This window comes from Lichenostomus cassidix, chromosome 5 (genome assembly GCF_008360975.1).
Source record: "Lichenostomus cassidix isolate B80296 chromosome 5, HeHo_3.0, whole genome shotgun sequence".
Classification (NCBI taxonomy): Eukaryota; Metazoa; Chordata; class Aves; order Passeriformes; family Meliphagidae; genus Lichenostomus; species Lichenostomus cassidix.
Window position 1 is genome coordinate 52,618,101 of NC_139486.1, and position 17,373 is coordinate 52,635,473.

The window sequence follows — 17,373 nt, forward strand, 5'->3', positions numbered from 1 at the left end:
ACAATTTTCACCGTGTGCAAAATACAGAATTTCCATGTGAAAATTTAAATACAGCGTTAGAAACTATTTAATAAAAATATTCAGTTAAGATAATAAAGTAAAATGAAGACAGAAGATTTAGGAGGAGAAGGACAGAATCCTCACTGGGCAGGAAGAGCAAGGAAGACTCTGCAACAGAGAGTAAAAAAACACAGCAATAGGAAGAGGTTTGAAATGACAGACCTTTATGTCATGACCTTCATATTAAAGTATGCTGAGCTTTGTAACAATGTACTGCAGCCCTGAAATACATAGGGATTCACATCCCAGCCATTTGGGCAGGAAGTGACGTTTAAAATACTCAGATTCTGTGTGAGCACTGCGTGGGGACTTTGAAAGCCATCAAGTCATTTTAGGATACCCACACAAATAAATACTATTGGCTGAGTCATGCAAACATACAGACCAGCAAGATAAGGAGCACGGGGCTCTGGCCCTGCTGCCTTCCACATTCCTGCCTGAGGTGTGTGAAACAGGGCCAATGGCAGAGGATGTTTGGCCCTTCCTAAAACTCCTCCTAGAATCTATTCCCAAAGACCCTTCCCTTTGAAAGGGATCCTTGGCAGGGACAGCTGGGTTATAAGCACATCAGCCAGACCCTCAGTGCACTTGCTGGTCAGCCTGAGCCCTTGCTTCTTGCTGGGATTCACTTCCCCTTCCAGACTGTCACCTTGGGATTATACAAACTGGAACTCATGTAAAAAATACCTACAAAATAATGGTGGAAGTTGGTCATGGAGTGGGGTGTGACAATATCTCATGCAGCAAGATAAATCCATTCAGAGTGCCAAACGGAGCCTAGTTAATAAAACCACTCAATCCAAAACACTCTGGAACTTGCCATGTTGATATTTCAGCCTGAGAACCACATGCACTTTTAAGCCTGCCTACTATGTCACTTGGGGTAGAAGACTAGAATTTGCACAGTTTTGCCTACTTTTTCTACAGAACCTTTTGATTCTATACTTCTCCAGTAGGAAAGCAGGGAAGTGCTCAGATGGAAATAGGTGCTCATGTTAACCAGGAGAATCAGCGGGGTAATCACACCCTGACCTTATTTTAAATCTTTCCTTCAGCTCTTTGGAAGAAATAAGGCTTTTACTAGGTCTTTCAAGAAACCCTTTTCTTGCCTAACTTACCTTAAAGGCACAGGGAAGAGCACATGCACAGACACAGAGAGAAAAACATTTCCTACAAAGAGCACAGACGACACCTTTTCTAGAATTGTGAACTCAGCAACAGGTTAAATGATCATGCCAAAGCTCCATTAATATACCAGACACACAGATTGCTCCAACAGTTAAAAAACCCCCCAAAACACACAATGAAATGCTGTCAAACAACAGGGTTAGTAATGTAATTTTGAAACTGGAAAAAAAAACAAAAATCACCTGAGAGCAGAAAGGCTTCAGCCAGTGAGCGGGTGCAGCACCGGAATGTTGAATTGGACTAAAAGCAATGAGGGAGATTGGCAGAGGAGACAGCAGGGAAGAAAACACAGAACTTCACTTGGTTATGTAGGAAAGCATCAGAAAGATTACACAGGTACAAAGAACTGGCCAAAATGAAACCGCTTTTTTTTTCATTCAGTTATCAATGAGGACAAGTAGGTATGAATATTACTAGCAGAATAATAAGATGAAGAATCTACCAATTGGAGTGATACCAATAAAGTAACCCTCCCAACAGAATCACCTGCAAAATCCCAGTGGAATATGTATAGTAATTAAGATTCCCCAAGAAAACATTTTCATTATGCAAGTTCCTGAATTCTGTTGTGAAAATTTAGGGGTTTTATGCCTCATTATGTAAATCTATATAAAACCAACACCACATTTTAGTTGGTTTTTTGTTGGTTTGTTTTTCATTTTGGTTTGTGGTTTTTTTTTTAAGAATCTTATTTTTAAACTTTTCCACTAGTAAGATTCATTTACTTTCAGTTCATTGGCCAGAGATTTCCAAGTTTCTTACTACATCACCATTTGCTCTAAGTTTACAATTATGGTCACTCTGCCATAGTAAACAGCAGGAGAAAACTTTAGGAAAAAGTGTTCCTAAAGACTCTCCTATTGACAAACTGAAATCAAAATCGATGGCAGCCCAAATTTTAAAACTTGACCACTCAGCAGTTTGCTGTGTTGCAGGAGGAACATGGCAAATCACACTCCAGATTGCCTCCATTTTAGGGTGAAACAGTTACTATCATAAGCAAATAATTTAAAATAATTCAGTGTTTCAAAGTAGGGCTTTTTAAATGCTATAAGAAAGGTACAGATAAATTACATATATACAGATGGCAACCATGTTACTATAATTATTGCTGTGTCCAGTCAATGTTGCAGCAAAGTTTGGCTGAATACATGTTTGAGCATTAATGTCAATTTATTTCAAAGGTATGCTACCTTATATCTAACAATTTTCTTCAAGCACTTTTTCAAGTTCAGTGCACATAATTAACAATTTTTTCCCAAAATACATAACCACTCTAAAATGCAAAAAGCTCATCCTCAGAGTTTAAAGAAAGTCATACTATCTAGGAGAAAGATCCAGTTTCTCTTTTATTTTAAACAGCAGACACATTTTCTTTTAATACCTAAGAGGCAAAACAATTCAGATCATCTTTTCCCACATTATATTAAAAAAAAAAAAAAAACCCTCAAAAAAAATTCAAAACAAAAACCCTTCCAGCCCATAAGCAGCACAGTCATTTGAGACCACTGGAAGGTGATCCTCAATTTTGGTACTAACTGAATGCAACAGTATTTCCTATTCTTTATGTCCCATTCTTTTGGCTACAAATAAATGCTACAGATGCTTTTAATTTTAGGCTACACATATTGCCAGGTTTAAGTATTTACCTATTTCCTAGTAAACTTCTGAATATATTTAAGTACTTGAAAGGCAGGGAACATGCTTACCTCACTGGCTAACTAGGCTGAAAATAATCAGAATTGGGATGTCGCTGTGTCCTTGCTGCTAAACAGATCATTTAACCTGTTCAGACACCTTCTGATTAAGGCAGACCTTGCTGAGGGACATCTGAAAGAAATTTACTTATCTGCTGCTCCAGACTTCACTTTTCTGCCAACAGCTGCACACATTGAAATGAATTACCCAAGTAAGAAGTAATCTCCTAAGAATACAGTTATAGGCTTTTCATGTTTGTTCTACACTTATATATTTTTTTAAATTCCAAAAGACACTGGGAGCAGTGCGGGCCCAGAAGCACAACAGGAGTGACTTCAGTTAAAGAGAAGTGCTCCATAAATTGATATTCCTCAAAGCAGCCACCAAATGAGGAAGCCTTGACTTGAGGAGTGTCAGTCTAGTTCTTTCTACCAGTTCCTTTGATTTAAAATTTCAATCAAGCCTTCACTCAACTAACATTGCTCTTCAAATTTATTCAAAAACTTTAAATAAATTAGTGGAACAGATAATACCCACTATCAACAAAAAGTATCTATCACATGTAAGCAATGCAAAAGGCATGACTAGGACCAATGTGAATTATATACACGATTTTTAAAAAACATATTCATGCAAGTTATAAACCTCAAAACCCAGAGCAAAGATGAAAGCAAGAAAAAAAAAGCTATGCGCCATACTCAGGTTTCAAAACCCAGTCATTTGTCAGAAAAAAATCCCTGAAAGAACACACATTCTTTCTTGGTCTAAATGAAAAAAAAGGAAAAAAAAGCTGGGAACAGCAGGCAGGGAGAAAAATGGTTTCAAAACATACCATCTTCCCCAGCGGTCTGATCACAGAATAAAATTGGAGGAAAAATAATCTACAAAATATCCTTCATCTGTCTCCATGTTGTGGAAATGTGTTTGGACACTGTCCTTCATGCTCTAACATACAGTACATTTTATGTTGAAAATTTCAATTGTACCTCGTTTCTATCAGAAGGAATCCACTGTTCAGTGAAGTCATGCATGAAATTGCATGAAAAGCAAAAATAAAACCCTCCAAACCAAAAAATCTCCCTCGAGAAAAACAGCTGGGCTGTTAATTTTGAAAATCTGAAAGGCACAACTGAGCAAGACACGTAGAAAGATTCAAACCCTACAGAATCTTTTGACCCATTCAAGCACGTTTTCAAGTGATAGCTCTGCTTCCCGGTACATGTGAGTAAGTACCTCTAGGAGAGCACAGAGGAGTGGCACACCAAGGCTCAGGAGTTCGTACAAGTAGGTATAGTTATATGCATTGTCCCTGAAATGGAGCTGGGTAGCGTGCAGAAAACCATGCATCCAGTTAGACAGGCGTCTGGGAATGTCAAGCAGATCCCTTGTCACCCGCAGGGGCCAGCTTAGAGTGCCCCTAAAGAAGGAAGTCAGGATACCTGGGGACCTGTCCTCTGGACTGCTAGCAGCAGACAAAGTGCTTTCTGTGGTGATCTCCCTGGGTTTGCTTGCTTCCACTTGCTTCCACGCTTCTATCGCCTCCTTATAAAAAGCATTTAAAAAAAAAAGTTAAATATGCTTCTAAAGTATGTAAGTCCAGTTTCTGTTACTATCTTCAAGTCTTTATATGCATTTCACATCCAGTTGCTCTTAAGTTCTTTACTTTGCACAGGAAAAGCTAAATTCCATTGAGAGCCACATTATAAATAAACCAAACTCACAGAACCAGGAGGTTTGTGTTTTAGCACACATTTTACTGCACATTAATTAGAAAACATCCCCACACATAAAAGTATTGCACCGTGCTCCAGATAAAGTTGCCTCAACATTGCATTAACAATATAATCAATCCATACCTTTCCATGGACCTGTATTGTTGCTCTTCTCTTTCTGTGTTTTGTACTCATTTTGCAGTGCGTAAAATGAGGTTTACAGTAAAATTTACCTACAAAAGGAAAAATTCAGTTATAGTATATGTTATCTATATGTATGTGGACTGAAAACTCACTGTCCCATCTATAAAAATATGAAACCAGGATAATGAATGGTTGGGAAGCCAAAGGAATGGGAAACTTGGCACTGACTCTGATTAACAGTTCTGAATATGTTTCTTTACAGATTTCGCAGATATTAGTTCAATAACACAAGGTCATTTATCTATAACTCAGGTATAAGATTAATAAACAGTAAAAAAAACTACATCCCATAAATACAAAGTCACAAAGACATCAAGCAGAAAAAAAAAGTTAAATAATCAGCTCAAAAATACATCTTTCCAGATTCTCCATGTTGAAAAAGAACCTCTTTGACCTTGAATCTTTAATCCTTTTGCAGAGGGAAATCAGGTCAATACTCTGATCTACTCAAATAATTTGGAAGAGGCAAGGGACTTTCTATTCAGTTTGATAATTCCATTCCAAACTAAGAAAAAAGAGAAAAAGAAGAAGGCAAACCCCAGGCTCTAGGTGGAATTGAGCACCCGAGATCTGAATATCTTGTTCTACAGCAGCCTGGAGTCTGGAATAAATTACACTGTGCTTGGCCAATTCTTTCAAGGCTTTCAACTCCTGACCATAACATCTTAAGAAAAAATAACTTATATTCCCTCCACCCATGTAAATCTGCCACTATTACAGCTTGTCCTTACAGATCACGTTATTTAATGGTCAGTTTTAAATGAGAGATAATAACAACTCTCTATTATTGGAGAAACCTCACCCCTTTTTCCCCCTTGCTTACTTTGACCTGTGATTGGACAAAGTGCCTTTTGGTCACTCAGCTTATTTTCCATTGAGGATTTCTTCATTTAAAGCTCAGGTCTGTCTTAACTCAACTCTTTTGAAAGACTAGGACTGCAAGTACAGGGACTCAAAGATCAGCATGGACATAAACAACACACTTGGCAGACCTCCTCCTGACCAAGCTACCAGGCCAAATCTTTTCCCCTAGTTCCACTAAAAGCACCAATACTCAGACATTTCAAAATAGTCCTAAATAGCTCCTACATTACCTTCTTCAACATCAAAGGCATAAATTCCTAAGCGGAGTGTTGTAGAACATATTTCACACTTGAAGCACTCCCTGTGAAAGAAGTGGCCTTCTGCACTCAGCCGCTCCATGACATAGACCCGTTTCTTGCAGAAATAACAAATGTCACTCCCCCCGATAGACTTAGGGAATTCTTTTCGCAGAGAACCCTGATAAAAGATGAAAAAAGAACATTAAGCTGTGCCTCTACACCCAGATAGAAATCCTTGTGAAGGGGGCAACTGCTTTAGCTGCTTGAAGCATTCCACAGCACAATTACAATAAGCATTGGTCAGCTTTTTTTTATTACTCATTATTACAGTTCTGTAGGTTTATGCAGCAATTAATAAATCAGACATCACAAGGAGTTTAAGGGGTGACTTTTATGCTGGACTTGCACCCAGTTTCCCTCTGGGAGTTCACCAACATTTTGATTACTCAGGTCCAAGAGCAGCGTCATCCCCAAGCGCTCCCTCGTCACCGTGCACCGCCCTGGCTCAGGGACTTGTGTCTCTCTCAGGAGGTGAGGGCACACCTCGCCAGCCTCAAACAACAGACTTGCACCTGGAGCCAAGCAAAGAGACAGCCTGAAGACTCAGGTCAGACACACTCTGGAGGAAAATGCAGGCTTGTGTTTTAAGGTCCAGGAGAAAAAGCAGACAGTCTTCAGCGCTGCTGTCTGAACCACCCTTCCCATCGCCACAGACGTGCCTCCCCTCTCAGCCGTATTCCTCCCAAGACTACTGCCCAACCTGGGGATTGGTTAACTTTAAAAGTTAGTTTGTTTCCTACCACAGACATTCAGAACATTTTTAACACATTGGACTTCAAAATACAATCCACATTAACAACTTGAAACTATTTGGAAAGTCTGTTGAAATTAGGCTGGTAATTAACATTCTTTAATTGCCACAAACCTCATCCTCTCTTAGATATACATGCAGGAGGTACAGAAACATACATTATAAATTGATCAGATGCCACTAGACTTCCCTTTTCTTATTAGAGGCAGGTATGAGGACATTACTTTGCATTGTTGTATGATGGTTGGTTAGAGGTTGGTACAGATGAGTGTGCTGTGTCTGCCACATCCATCACCATCTCCCTCCCCTTCCACCATCCCTGCTGTCACAGGAGAGGTACCACACATGGGATGGAGGAGTCAAAGTCCAAGGCACGTTCAGACAGCAGCACACAGTCCACACAAGCCATCTTGAATGTGCCAGCAAAAGGCATCCTTGGAACCATTTTTTAATGTTAAGTAGAACTCACAGCTGTCATTGTCACATTGTCTTGTCTTCTTAAAAGTCAAGAATCCTTTTCCAAATCTGCCATTAGCAATCCATTTTGTGCGATGGATCATTTCAGAGCATACAACTTCCCAAATGAACAACCATGCAAATGGAAAACCACACAGATGTGTTTCTAGAAACAGGGTGTTAATAGATCAGATGGTTACAACGAAGCTGAAACAACTGAGTTTAGTGCTGGCTGGTAAGTAAGGTGTCATCACCACAACACAACACGTTACTTGGCTTCCCAATACCTGACAGCTCTGAGCAGCGGAGGCAGCAGATGGAGAGTGAGGAATGGGGCAAGAACCTGCAGCTCTGTCCAGAGACCGCTTCTGAATTCAACACAGAACAGTGTCAGAGTTAAGAAACAGCCCTCTTCGAAAGGAGGCATGGTGATTCAGCACTTGTGTGTTAAAAATAACTGCATAAGCATGTACTGCACAAAACTTTCTTTAGAAGCCACCCTGAATGATAATTGTCTTCTGTTACTAATTCTATGGTAATTACATTTAATAAAAGCCTCCTGAAGTTTTAATTCATGCAGTCAAGTAATAAAAATATAAATAGAAGACATGGTGAGCAACATTTCCAACACATTCACACATCAGCATATTTTGCCAACGTGCACTTGATTCTTTAGTAAGTGTTTAGACTAAGACCCTTCATAAGGCTACAAGTGCTCCACAGCTGGGGTCTTAAGTAAGGAGACATTCTGGAAACACTACTCTTAAGTCAAGTTACTGTTTCTTTGTGGGTTTAGTCTTACCAGTTCAAGCTGTGGCTTGGGTCTGTGATCATTCACATACAGATTTACAAGAACTTCAGCCACAGCTCCAATTGCACGTGAGACCTTTCCTACAGTCATCTAACCAGGAAAGGGGAGAAGATGAAGAATAGAAGGAAGAGCTTTAGTTAGCCTTGAAAGAGAATTTAAAGGCAAAAAAGGACAAGAAAGATTTGGAGACATGCAAACATGGATAAAGGGAGGCAGGAGAAAGAGCTGAGGGGAAGCCTAGCAGAGCACAAGCATGTTCATGCGTGACCAGCGTGGTCCAGCTGGGGCCACAGAAGGCTTCTGTGCAGCCCACCCACTTTTCCCTGGGGATGACTGAGAAGCTCTTGATGGGAGCAAATGCTGCTTCTGCAGCACAAGGCCTCCTGCTGTGTCCCTGAAAGGCTGAGCTGGGAGCCACTGCCTGCCTATCTGAGCTAGACATTCTGACAGATTTTAAAAAACCCCCTATTGTTCACTTCAGTTTCTCTGGGACTTTGTTGTTACATTTCAGAACAGGGGAGGGATTAAACTCCACATTAACACTCCACAAACTCTGACATTTCAGGGAAAATTATACGAAAATGCACGTGCCAAGTCCCACACAGAAATGTTTTGTTGATGCTCACAGGGCAACCATTTGCCCTCTCCCCAGTGACTCATTGTAATGCTAGGGAAACTGGAGAAACTACACTCATGAAAGGGTAACATCTCCTTTAATCTGCCTCACCACACTATTGCCATGAAAGTTAGGCTGTTTTTTAACCAAATTTGTCAATCAGGCCTGCAAGGAGACATCAGTTCCTTAGGCTGTGGCTCCAAATGCACAGTAGACAGACTGATGACTGCATGGTCCTTGTTTCCCTGACAGGACACACGCCTGGGGACTGGACAAGGACAGATGTGTGTGCCTCAGTGTGTGAGTGGTAGCAGGTAGGTAGGTACTCTGGTCCTAGAAAAAAGACTGTAAAGACTTCACATGTTTATAGAAATATTTTCTACCCTAAATCAAATTTCCTGTAGTGATTTGGATTTTAGCTTTCTATTTTATTCTATGTAAGATCTCACAACCTCTCTGGTACCAAATGCAGCAAGGGCCATCCTGGTCTGGCCAGGGATCTGGTATTCTGCTTCTGATGTCAGGGCATTGTCATGTATTCTCAAGAAAAAGACATCAGATCTTACACTCCATCTGCCTCCTACAGAGCCCAAATGTTAAGGAAGTCCCACTCTTCTCAGTGAAATGATTAGTCTACTGCCACTGCACCAAGTCCTGCTAATTGGGAAGTTTTAAAATATCAGAAAGTTACCATGAAGAAAGGAGAAAAACAAAAAAGCAACAGTATCTGCAACACTTCAAAACTATTTTAAAGTATTTTCTGTAAAGTTTAAAAACACCTATAATGCACTGGGGTGTGTTTTCAAAAATTAATATGGCAAAAAATACCCTTGCTAATAAAAAATTCAAGGAAACATGTCCAACCCCTTACAGCTCCCCTTATATTTTGAGAGTTCTCTCATATTAATTTAGTATCCAGGCAGGTACAAAATAAACATGTTAAGACTACAAAGGCCATTCAAGGGACAAATTTCTGTACTGTTTGGTTTTGTTTAATATAAAAAGACTTTAAAATATTATTCAATATTTCGACAACTTTTGGGTAACAACTGTAAAGTAACCTGCTAATTACATACCACAATGCTGTCCCTGAGTGGTACACCAAATTATAAACCAATGCAAGAAGTGCTACTTGCTACTACAGGAAAAATACCTTCTTTTAATTTGTTTAAGAATATGGAAGAAAGGAATCTTTCTCCCCAAGTTCTGCACTTCTGAATATGCTCAGCAATTTCTAGGCCATGTGCAACTTCTTGCACACAACCTCCAAGGTAAAAGAAAGCATTCTAAGTCAGGTGAAGCAGAAAGTTTGCCTTGAACTAGATAACAGTCAGTTAAATAACAAGGCTATGCTTAAAGTGCAAGTAGTTGCATTTCAGGAAAAGTATCCTTGAGCCTGAACTACACCTTGAAATTCATCAGGTTGGCTGATTTCTGTTCTCCACCCATTGGAACAATCTATGTCAACATTAAACAAGTCAAAACAAGAAAATTGCATGTTTATATATACTTAAAAATGTTATTAAAAGGAAGTTTTATTGTAATGAATGTGAATTCACATTCCAAGTAAAAGCAAATGGGATTTCCATTTAATTTAGTGATGATGCCCTTAAAACCATGCTTTAAATTTTGGTCAGCCCTGAACTGGTGCAAAGATATTTGTTGTACATCCAACAGAACTATTCTGTTCTATTCAAATGCCCCTCAATCACCAGCAATGAGGATCCACCAGGGCAGCCCCAAGAGCACCTGCCACCCTCAGAGACAAGCAGAGAATGTCCTTGCTGCCCCTGAGGCCACTGCTGTACATGAAGTCACACACACAGCTTTGCAATGCTTAGGCCACCACCTGCATGAAACAAGCTACTGCTCACAATCCAGGCAGGTTCATACCAGCAGCTCTAAAGCCTTTGTTGAAAAGGAATCCTAAAGAGTTCCCTTACACAGTGAATTTTAGGAAACAACCAGAAAATGCTTAAAATCCCTAGTGTTTGTGATTTCCTCAGACTGTGGACCTGTCAATGGCATGTTGCTTTTCAGTAGGTTGATCAGGGTGCTTATTAACAAGGCAAGAGAAAGCTACATTCTGTATTTCCCCGTGCTATTATTCAGAACTCCACAGCCAGCCAAGTAAGCCTCAGCATTATTCTCATAAAACAAAGGAAATATGCTCTCTGCCTCCAAAAGCATACAATGCTTTCCCTTTGTTCTTTCACATCGTTAATGATTTTCCTGGTCTTATTTTGCTTTGAGGTTGATTTATTTGCTTTTGGTACAACCTGCTACATATATTTTCCTTCTGAGATAAACAACATTTGAGTAATAAGTTACTGTGTGTAGGAAACACCCAAGCCCTGCTTACTGCTGGTAATTAGTCACGTCACTGAGGGGAAGTAGTTGGTCCAAGCACTGCAGGGAGCAAAACCTTTTGATTGCAAAAAGTTCACTGTTCTTACGACACACTGTGTGGATTCACTCGTGCAGAGCTCACATGAACAGAGTTTTTTAAAAGTCAATCCAACTTCAAGCAGAAAACAGGAATAACCAAAGCCCAGCCTGTAATATAATATATGCTGATTCACAATTCCAGCTATGTGAATTTTGACAGCTGATTAAAACTAGAGGGTACTTTTGATTATTACTGGCATATTGCACACAGAAGGTAATTCTTATTAAGTTGTAATGACTGCATGTCTTGAAAGAAACAATATGGTCCCACAGCCTTCAAGTGTTCCTTTCAGGATTTAGACTTAATAACAAGTTTCTGTAATTAGACAGTATGATTTCATAGCCACCCTTTTCAATAACTGTGTCACCATAACTAATATTGTTCCAGTGAAAACTCAACAGGTGCAATGGATTGTCATGTCTGGTAACAACCTCAGAACTCACCTAAAATTAAAGTGACAGCACTAGCTATTTAAAACCATGAGAGGGTGCCAATATTTATATGTCATATCATGACACCTTATAGAACTCAAAACACTTCTATTACCTTCTGTTTTTCTGCTGGGAAAAAAAAGCAGAAACACTGACAACACACAGGAGCTCTTCCTGTTGGTTTATCAATCCCAAAACACTTTCTGATACTGAAGTCTAGACTTACCTAGAGATAATTCTCAGAACAGAGGCTAGAAATACAATTTCTGAGACCTATAACCCCCTCCAGATAACAGACACAGGCGATTCCTGGTACATATTCACAGCAGAGAGGTCCAAACGTATTCTTGAATTATCATACACAGCACTTGAAAATGCACACTCTGCATCTGAAATACTGTAGAATTTTTATTTATATAGCAATGCACATTTAGTCAGTGTTTTATAGAGTAGGATAAAATTCTCACATTCTGAAAAGAGTGCAATTTATCAGGATAAAACACAGGGACAACAATTTGACCATGAAATGGCATGGACAGATTCCATTGCCACATCTGCCCAGACAGGAGGAGTAAAAGATCACCTGATCATTTCCAGACCTGCCATTTAAAAATTCTCCAAAATGCCACACAAAACACACCACATTTACACCTAGGAAATGCATTCATTGTACAAAAAGCCCTGAGCCTGTACAACCTATGGAGCTCTGTTTACAGGCATCAAGATGCTCATGCATGCAGATCTACCAAAGTGTAAATGCAGTCCTACTTAGCCAGCCAAATATTTACCCAGCGAGATGAACATATATTTACTGTGCTAGTGACAGAACTAGATTTTCTTGCTTCAACTGTGCTGCATTCTGCCAGTATCTCTAGAGAAAGCATTTTTCAACTGAAGTAAACTCAGCCTGAGTAAAACCAAGTCACAACAAATTATTGCCACACCATTTAAATACAATGGCAAACTAATAAAGGCTGTCAGTGCACTTTAAACTAAATGCAGTTTTTAAAATATACAAAAAAAAAAGATTGAAGAAAGGTTCTACAAGAAGAGATGTTAAAGTCCCAATGAAATTATTGCTCACAGCATTTCCATATGATTAAAAGCCAAGTTCTCATATTCTAAAGGGCTTTTCAGATGGCTTGGGTTTGGTTTAGTATGTTTTTTTTTTAAACTCTCTTTGCAGTCACAATAGCTCTCCAAATCAAATGAGTATCAGCCCCCAATCTTTTGGAAACCATGACTAAGCTTAAAACCCATCACATGCTATACCTCTTAGGTCATAAAAAGTAAGTGGCAAATCCAGGCAAAGGAATTATTTTGAAGCTGAAGGGAATTAGGGGATTACTGCAGCAAGGCACCTGCTGAGCTTGCAGTGTCCTTGAAGGGCTGTGGTCCCTGTATTTCCCTGGGGAAGGAGTGCCAGGCATTTCAGCACAGCCCATTGTCAGCCTAAGTAGAAAGAACTGAGAATCTCTGACTCAAGTATCATCTCATGTCTTTCAGTTTCCTTTCTCTAAACTCTGCTGTTACAGAGAACTGTACTCCAGCAATTAACATGCAGAAGCAAGTTTAAAGTACAAATGATTAAATAAACAAACAATAAAATGTCTGTATTGGTTAAGTGCTCATACAATTCTAAGAAATGTCCTCTGGTTAAAATAACCATTATTGTGCAGGTTTTCCCCAGCAGACCAGATGGATATTCTTATGGAAAGAAACACAAATGCCACCCAAGGACAACTAACTAACCCCACAGCATCCAGTTTGCTTTACAATGTGAAGCTTTCTTCAGCATGCCTGTGGTATTATCCAACAGCAGATTATTTAAAATAAGCAGCAATGCAAAATTTTCAGAATTGAAGTAAAAAAATGTTAACTATTTGCCTTGTTCTTCAGCTTTTACCTGAGCCATTTCTGATGATTACATTCTCTTACAAACATGCAGATTTAACAACAATAAACAGAGTAAAGTTTGATTCAAATGTGAATTACAACCTATACAACAGGTCTGCTGGCAGCACCTTCCATCCAAGCCATTTCTCAAGCAGCTTGAGTACAAGTTTGGGTTTTACATGAAAAATCTCTTAATAGAGTACCTGTTGAGAAGAAACAGCAGAGGAAGCTGAACCAACAGATGATGAAGCATCAACAGCTGAATGATGAGGTGGAGGGCAAGAGGGAGATGGGGGCTGAGAATGGGATAAGCCTTTAGTAGGTAGCTTATTCTGTGTAGAGCAGAAACAGGAGAGTTACCCAAGAGACAGTGACAAACACAGGTTAAGTTCACAGTCATGCATCAAAAACACCAGAGAGATAACAATGACAGTTCTACTCTTCTCTGTATTTCTGCACAGTAGGGACCCATGGAAATCATCACAGCACCTTCATGGTAAATGATATTATTGTACTAATTTTTTAATTAAAATATTCACAGTGGGCAGTAAGGTAAGATAGTGCTGGGAGAAAGCATAATGAAATATAGGAAAAAACAGAGCGCACTAAGTACCACTGCTCACCAAGTGATTAGAAACTGAGCCAGCAGTGTGTGCTAAAGCACAAGACAGTTTATTTGAACACACTGCTCTCCTGGTAAAGCACTCTGATTAGCTTTATGATTCAGATTGTGTTCTACCTCAATTAAATTTTAATATTTAAAATAATATTAATTTTACTATTTAAATTTTATTTAATATTTCCATTAATTTTAATTTATTAAAATTTAGTGTTTATTAAATATTTAAATTTATTTTAAACAAAACTTTTTATTAGTTTCAGTGGAATCCACATTACTTTTCAGATCCACACAGAATGAAAGGAGAGTTAAAACCAAAACCACTGCAATTTTTCTTCCATTCATGAATTCTTATATGTCTTCCAATTCAGCAGTTCTTCAGCTGCAAAACTTAAAATTCACCTTCGGAAATTCCATGTATCCAAACATTGAGGCGAGATGTGCTGCTTTCTCTTTAATGTTCTTTTTATGGAATTCCCTATTTGCTATGGTCTGAGCTCTTTTCTGCAGTGACAGCCAGGGAAGGACAGCCAAGAAAAGAAAGAGAGATATTTCAATTAAAACCACATCCATCAAAAGAACAAAGGAGTTTGTAGAAAGACTTCTCATAGTCTTAACACAACCTACAGTCAACAGAGAACAAGCCAGCAAAAACACAGTACACAGATTATCAGATATACTCAAGAGACAGAAAAGAAAAGAAGTTGCTTGTCACCTGTTTCATTTTTTCCTCCAGGTGCTGAAGACGCTCAAGCACTCCAGAAAGTACAAATGCAGCAGAACAGGCAGATGCGAGATTTTCAGAGGTTTCTGACAGACTGGGCTGGGGATCTGTTTTTTGCACAGTCTTTGCTCTCCTGGCCATATGATCAGAACCATTTAAAGACTGTTTGGGTTCCCTGACCTCGTGTTCACTCCTAGCTACCACCTGAAACTGGGAAACACTTGAAGTGAAAAAAAATCTGCTTTCTGCATTACCATGCAGTATATGCAGCTTTTAAGGATGCTTCCAAAAGCGCAGCAGAGTCATGCACATAACTAGAAATAAAAAGTTCTCACATCACTCTTTGCAAACCTACTGCACCTCTGGTGCTTGTGCACATGCACTGAAATCAGTTCTACACAACTTGACATCATACTCTAGGTTTGTGAGTTTTTGTGAATAACCTCAGACAGCATCAGTGCAGAAAAACTGCATCTCCTTCTAGGGTTTATAGCAAAGGTTTCGGGTTGTTTTTTTTTTTTTTAGCATCCCATCTGCCTGAAACCAAGCTTAAAATCAAATTATAAGGATTTAAAACAGTAGTTCTTGCCATAGTTCTAGATCTAGTCTGACCCAAGTCAGCATATAATGTATTTCAGATTTAAGGCATTTTCTGAGGAGTTCAGAACACATCTCTGAATTTGAGTTTTCATATAAAATAGCTTCTGATCTGCAGATTTCCACATGCAACACAGACCTCATTTTCCTGCAGACTGCTCTTGAAATGCCACTACAGGATGCTAACTTCAATTTAGAACTCTGATGTAAAGTGAGTATTAACACTGTTTGAGATGAGATTGCTGTCAGTGAAAGTACTAAGAAAAAGATTTAGACTATGTCATCAAAATTTTTCCACATTCATATGACGCTGCAAGAGCTTTCAGCAGAAACTCTTATCACAAGTTCTACTTGTAGAAATAAAACATCAATATCATTGTTTCAATGCTCAAACATTTATCTTAGACATTTTTGCCAGGTTTCCCTCTTAGCCTTATCATTACAATAGCCCAAAGCATCAAGTACATGCACAAATATTCCAGTACTGCTGCAGTTTTCTCACATGTTAAATGTAGCTGTGTAATTACATTTACACAATTTGGAGTCACAGAAATCAATGCTTATGTTTTTAGGATATTTCCACACTTTCAGATAGTTTTCTCATCTGGTGAAGCAGGTTTAAGATAGCCTTAAACTTTTAATGTGGTTTTCACAATTCTCACCTAAATGTATCTGTGAGCTCTGCAGATGATATCCAAATATTGCTTTGTACATTGGATTGTTATGCAATAACAGTGAGTTCCCAGCAGTAAGAGAAATGCTGTGCTTGCCAGGTGTTACCCACATGAGCTTCCTACCTGCCTTTTTGGTTGAGGTGGAAGAAGGCTTGGATCCATAGGTTTAGCAAAGCGAGGATTAACAGCAGGGTCAGAAGAGAGCAGGGCTGGTCTATCTGTTAGCTCCTTGTAAAGCATTTTTAAAGTTGCAAAGACAGAGTGAAGGGAAAGAAAAGAAAAAAAGGAAGACAGTAAATAGAATTGAAAGAAATTTTGAGGTAGAGAGAAATAAAAGCTGCTTTTTAAAGACACGCTACTATGAAGCTTAACACCACATTTTGCAGATATTTGCCACCCACCCATTTTATTAGCAACTTCTACCATCAATTATATACCCAAAGTTGAAAACATTCAGTATTTTTAACAGAGTTTCTGATCAGAATAACTTCCTTCAGTGTGGCCAAGGAAATCTCTGGCCACTTACCACACACAGAAAGCTCAGAGCATTGACAAGCAGCCAGCCAGTCTGCAAACAACTTTGGTTCCAGAATAGAGAAAGTCACTGGACATCTGTAAAGCCTACACTGCTGCAGGACCTAAATATTTAAATAAACAAACTGATACAAGGACAAAGAATTAAGAAAGCCACCATCTTTGTCAAAACATCAACCCCTCGCTCTTCCTTCCTTCAGATATTTCAGGTGACAGATCCAAACCATTTCCATCTGAAGTGGGATTTTGAGCTTCTCATCTCATCCCTACCTTGGCAGCATGGGATTATTTTTAAAACATGTCTAATCACACAAACCAAGAAAACACTGTACAATGCACAAATGTGCTCCATTCTGCCTAGTTATGGAATGGAAACAGCAGCCATACACATCTTGCAAAAGATTAGGTTCCCTTCTGACACTTCCTAGATTTTCCACACAAAAGGACTCCAATGGATATTTCGTGTCCTTTATTTGAAGAATATAGGCAACAACAGGCTTTTTGCAATATTATCTGCAAGCAGCTTAGACTTCCAAATAATACAAATTCTACAGGCTGACTTACACGAGATTTTTAGACATTAGATATTAATACATTTATACGCATTAGTCAATCGATGACAGTTGTATTTGTTCACCAAGTATAGAGAAAAATACTTTTAATTTGCATAAAGTATTAAAAACTACAACCCAATTCAAACACCTAACAGATCCTTGTTCTCCCTTTGGAAATCTGCATGACCTTCACAGGGAGAGACTACTGTTTAATTTCAGAGATGACTTGCACATTC

At 38.9% G+C, this 17,373-nt stretch overlaps 1 protein-coding gene across 4 annotated transcripts in view; it reads right to left on the bottom strand.

Annotated features, from left to right (window-relative positions):
* Window positions 1-17,373, bottom strand: part of MICAL2 (microtubule associated monooxygenase, calponin and LIM domain containing 2) — a 115,437-nt gene that overhangs the window by 41,750 nt on the left and 56,314 nt on the right. Inside the window, exons 17-25 of one of the 4 annotated variants that reach the window (XM_085063095.1) lie at window positions 16,173-16,277; window positions 14,770-14,988; window positions 14,457-14,558; window positions 13,639-13,767; window positions 8,035-8,133; window positions 7,520-7,600; window positions 5,957-6,143; window positions 4,803-4,891; window positions 4,386-4,488 (exon numbers count right to left, since the gene is read on the bottom strand). In XM_085063095.1, the coding sequence (XP_084919221.1) occupies window positions 4,386-4,488; window positions 4,803-4,891; window positions 5,957-6,143; window positions 7,520-7,600; window positions 8,035-8,133; window positions 13,639-13,767; window positions 14,457-14,558; window positions 14,770-14,988; window positions 16,173-16,277 (1,114 nt within the window). The remainder of the gene's footprint in view (window positions 1-4,385; window positions 4,489-4,802; window positions 4,892-5,956; window positions 6,144-7,519; window positions 7,601-8,034; window positions 8,134-13,638; window positions 13,768-14,456; window positions 14,559-14,769; window positions 14,989-16,172; window positions 16,278-17,373) is intronic. The other 3 variants (XM_085063097.1, XM_085063098.1, XM_085063099.1) reach the window with 3 other exon arrangements.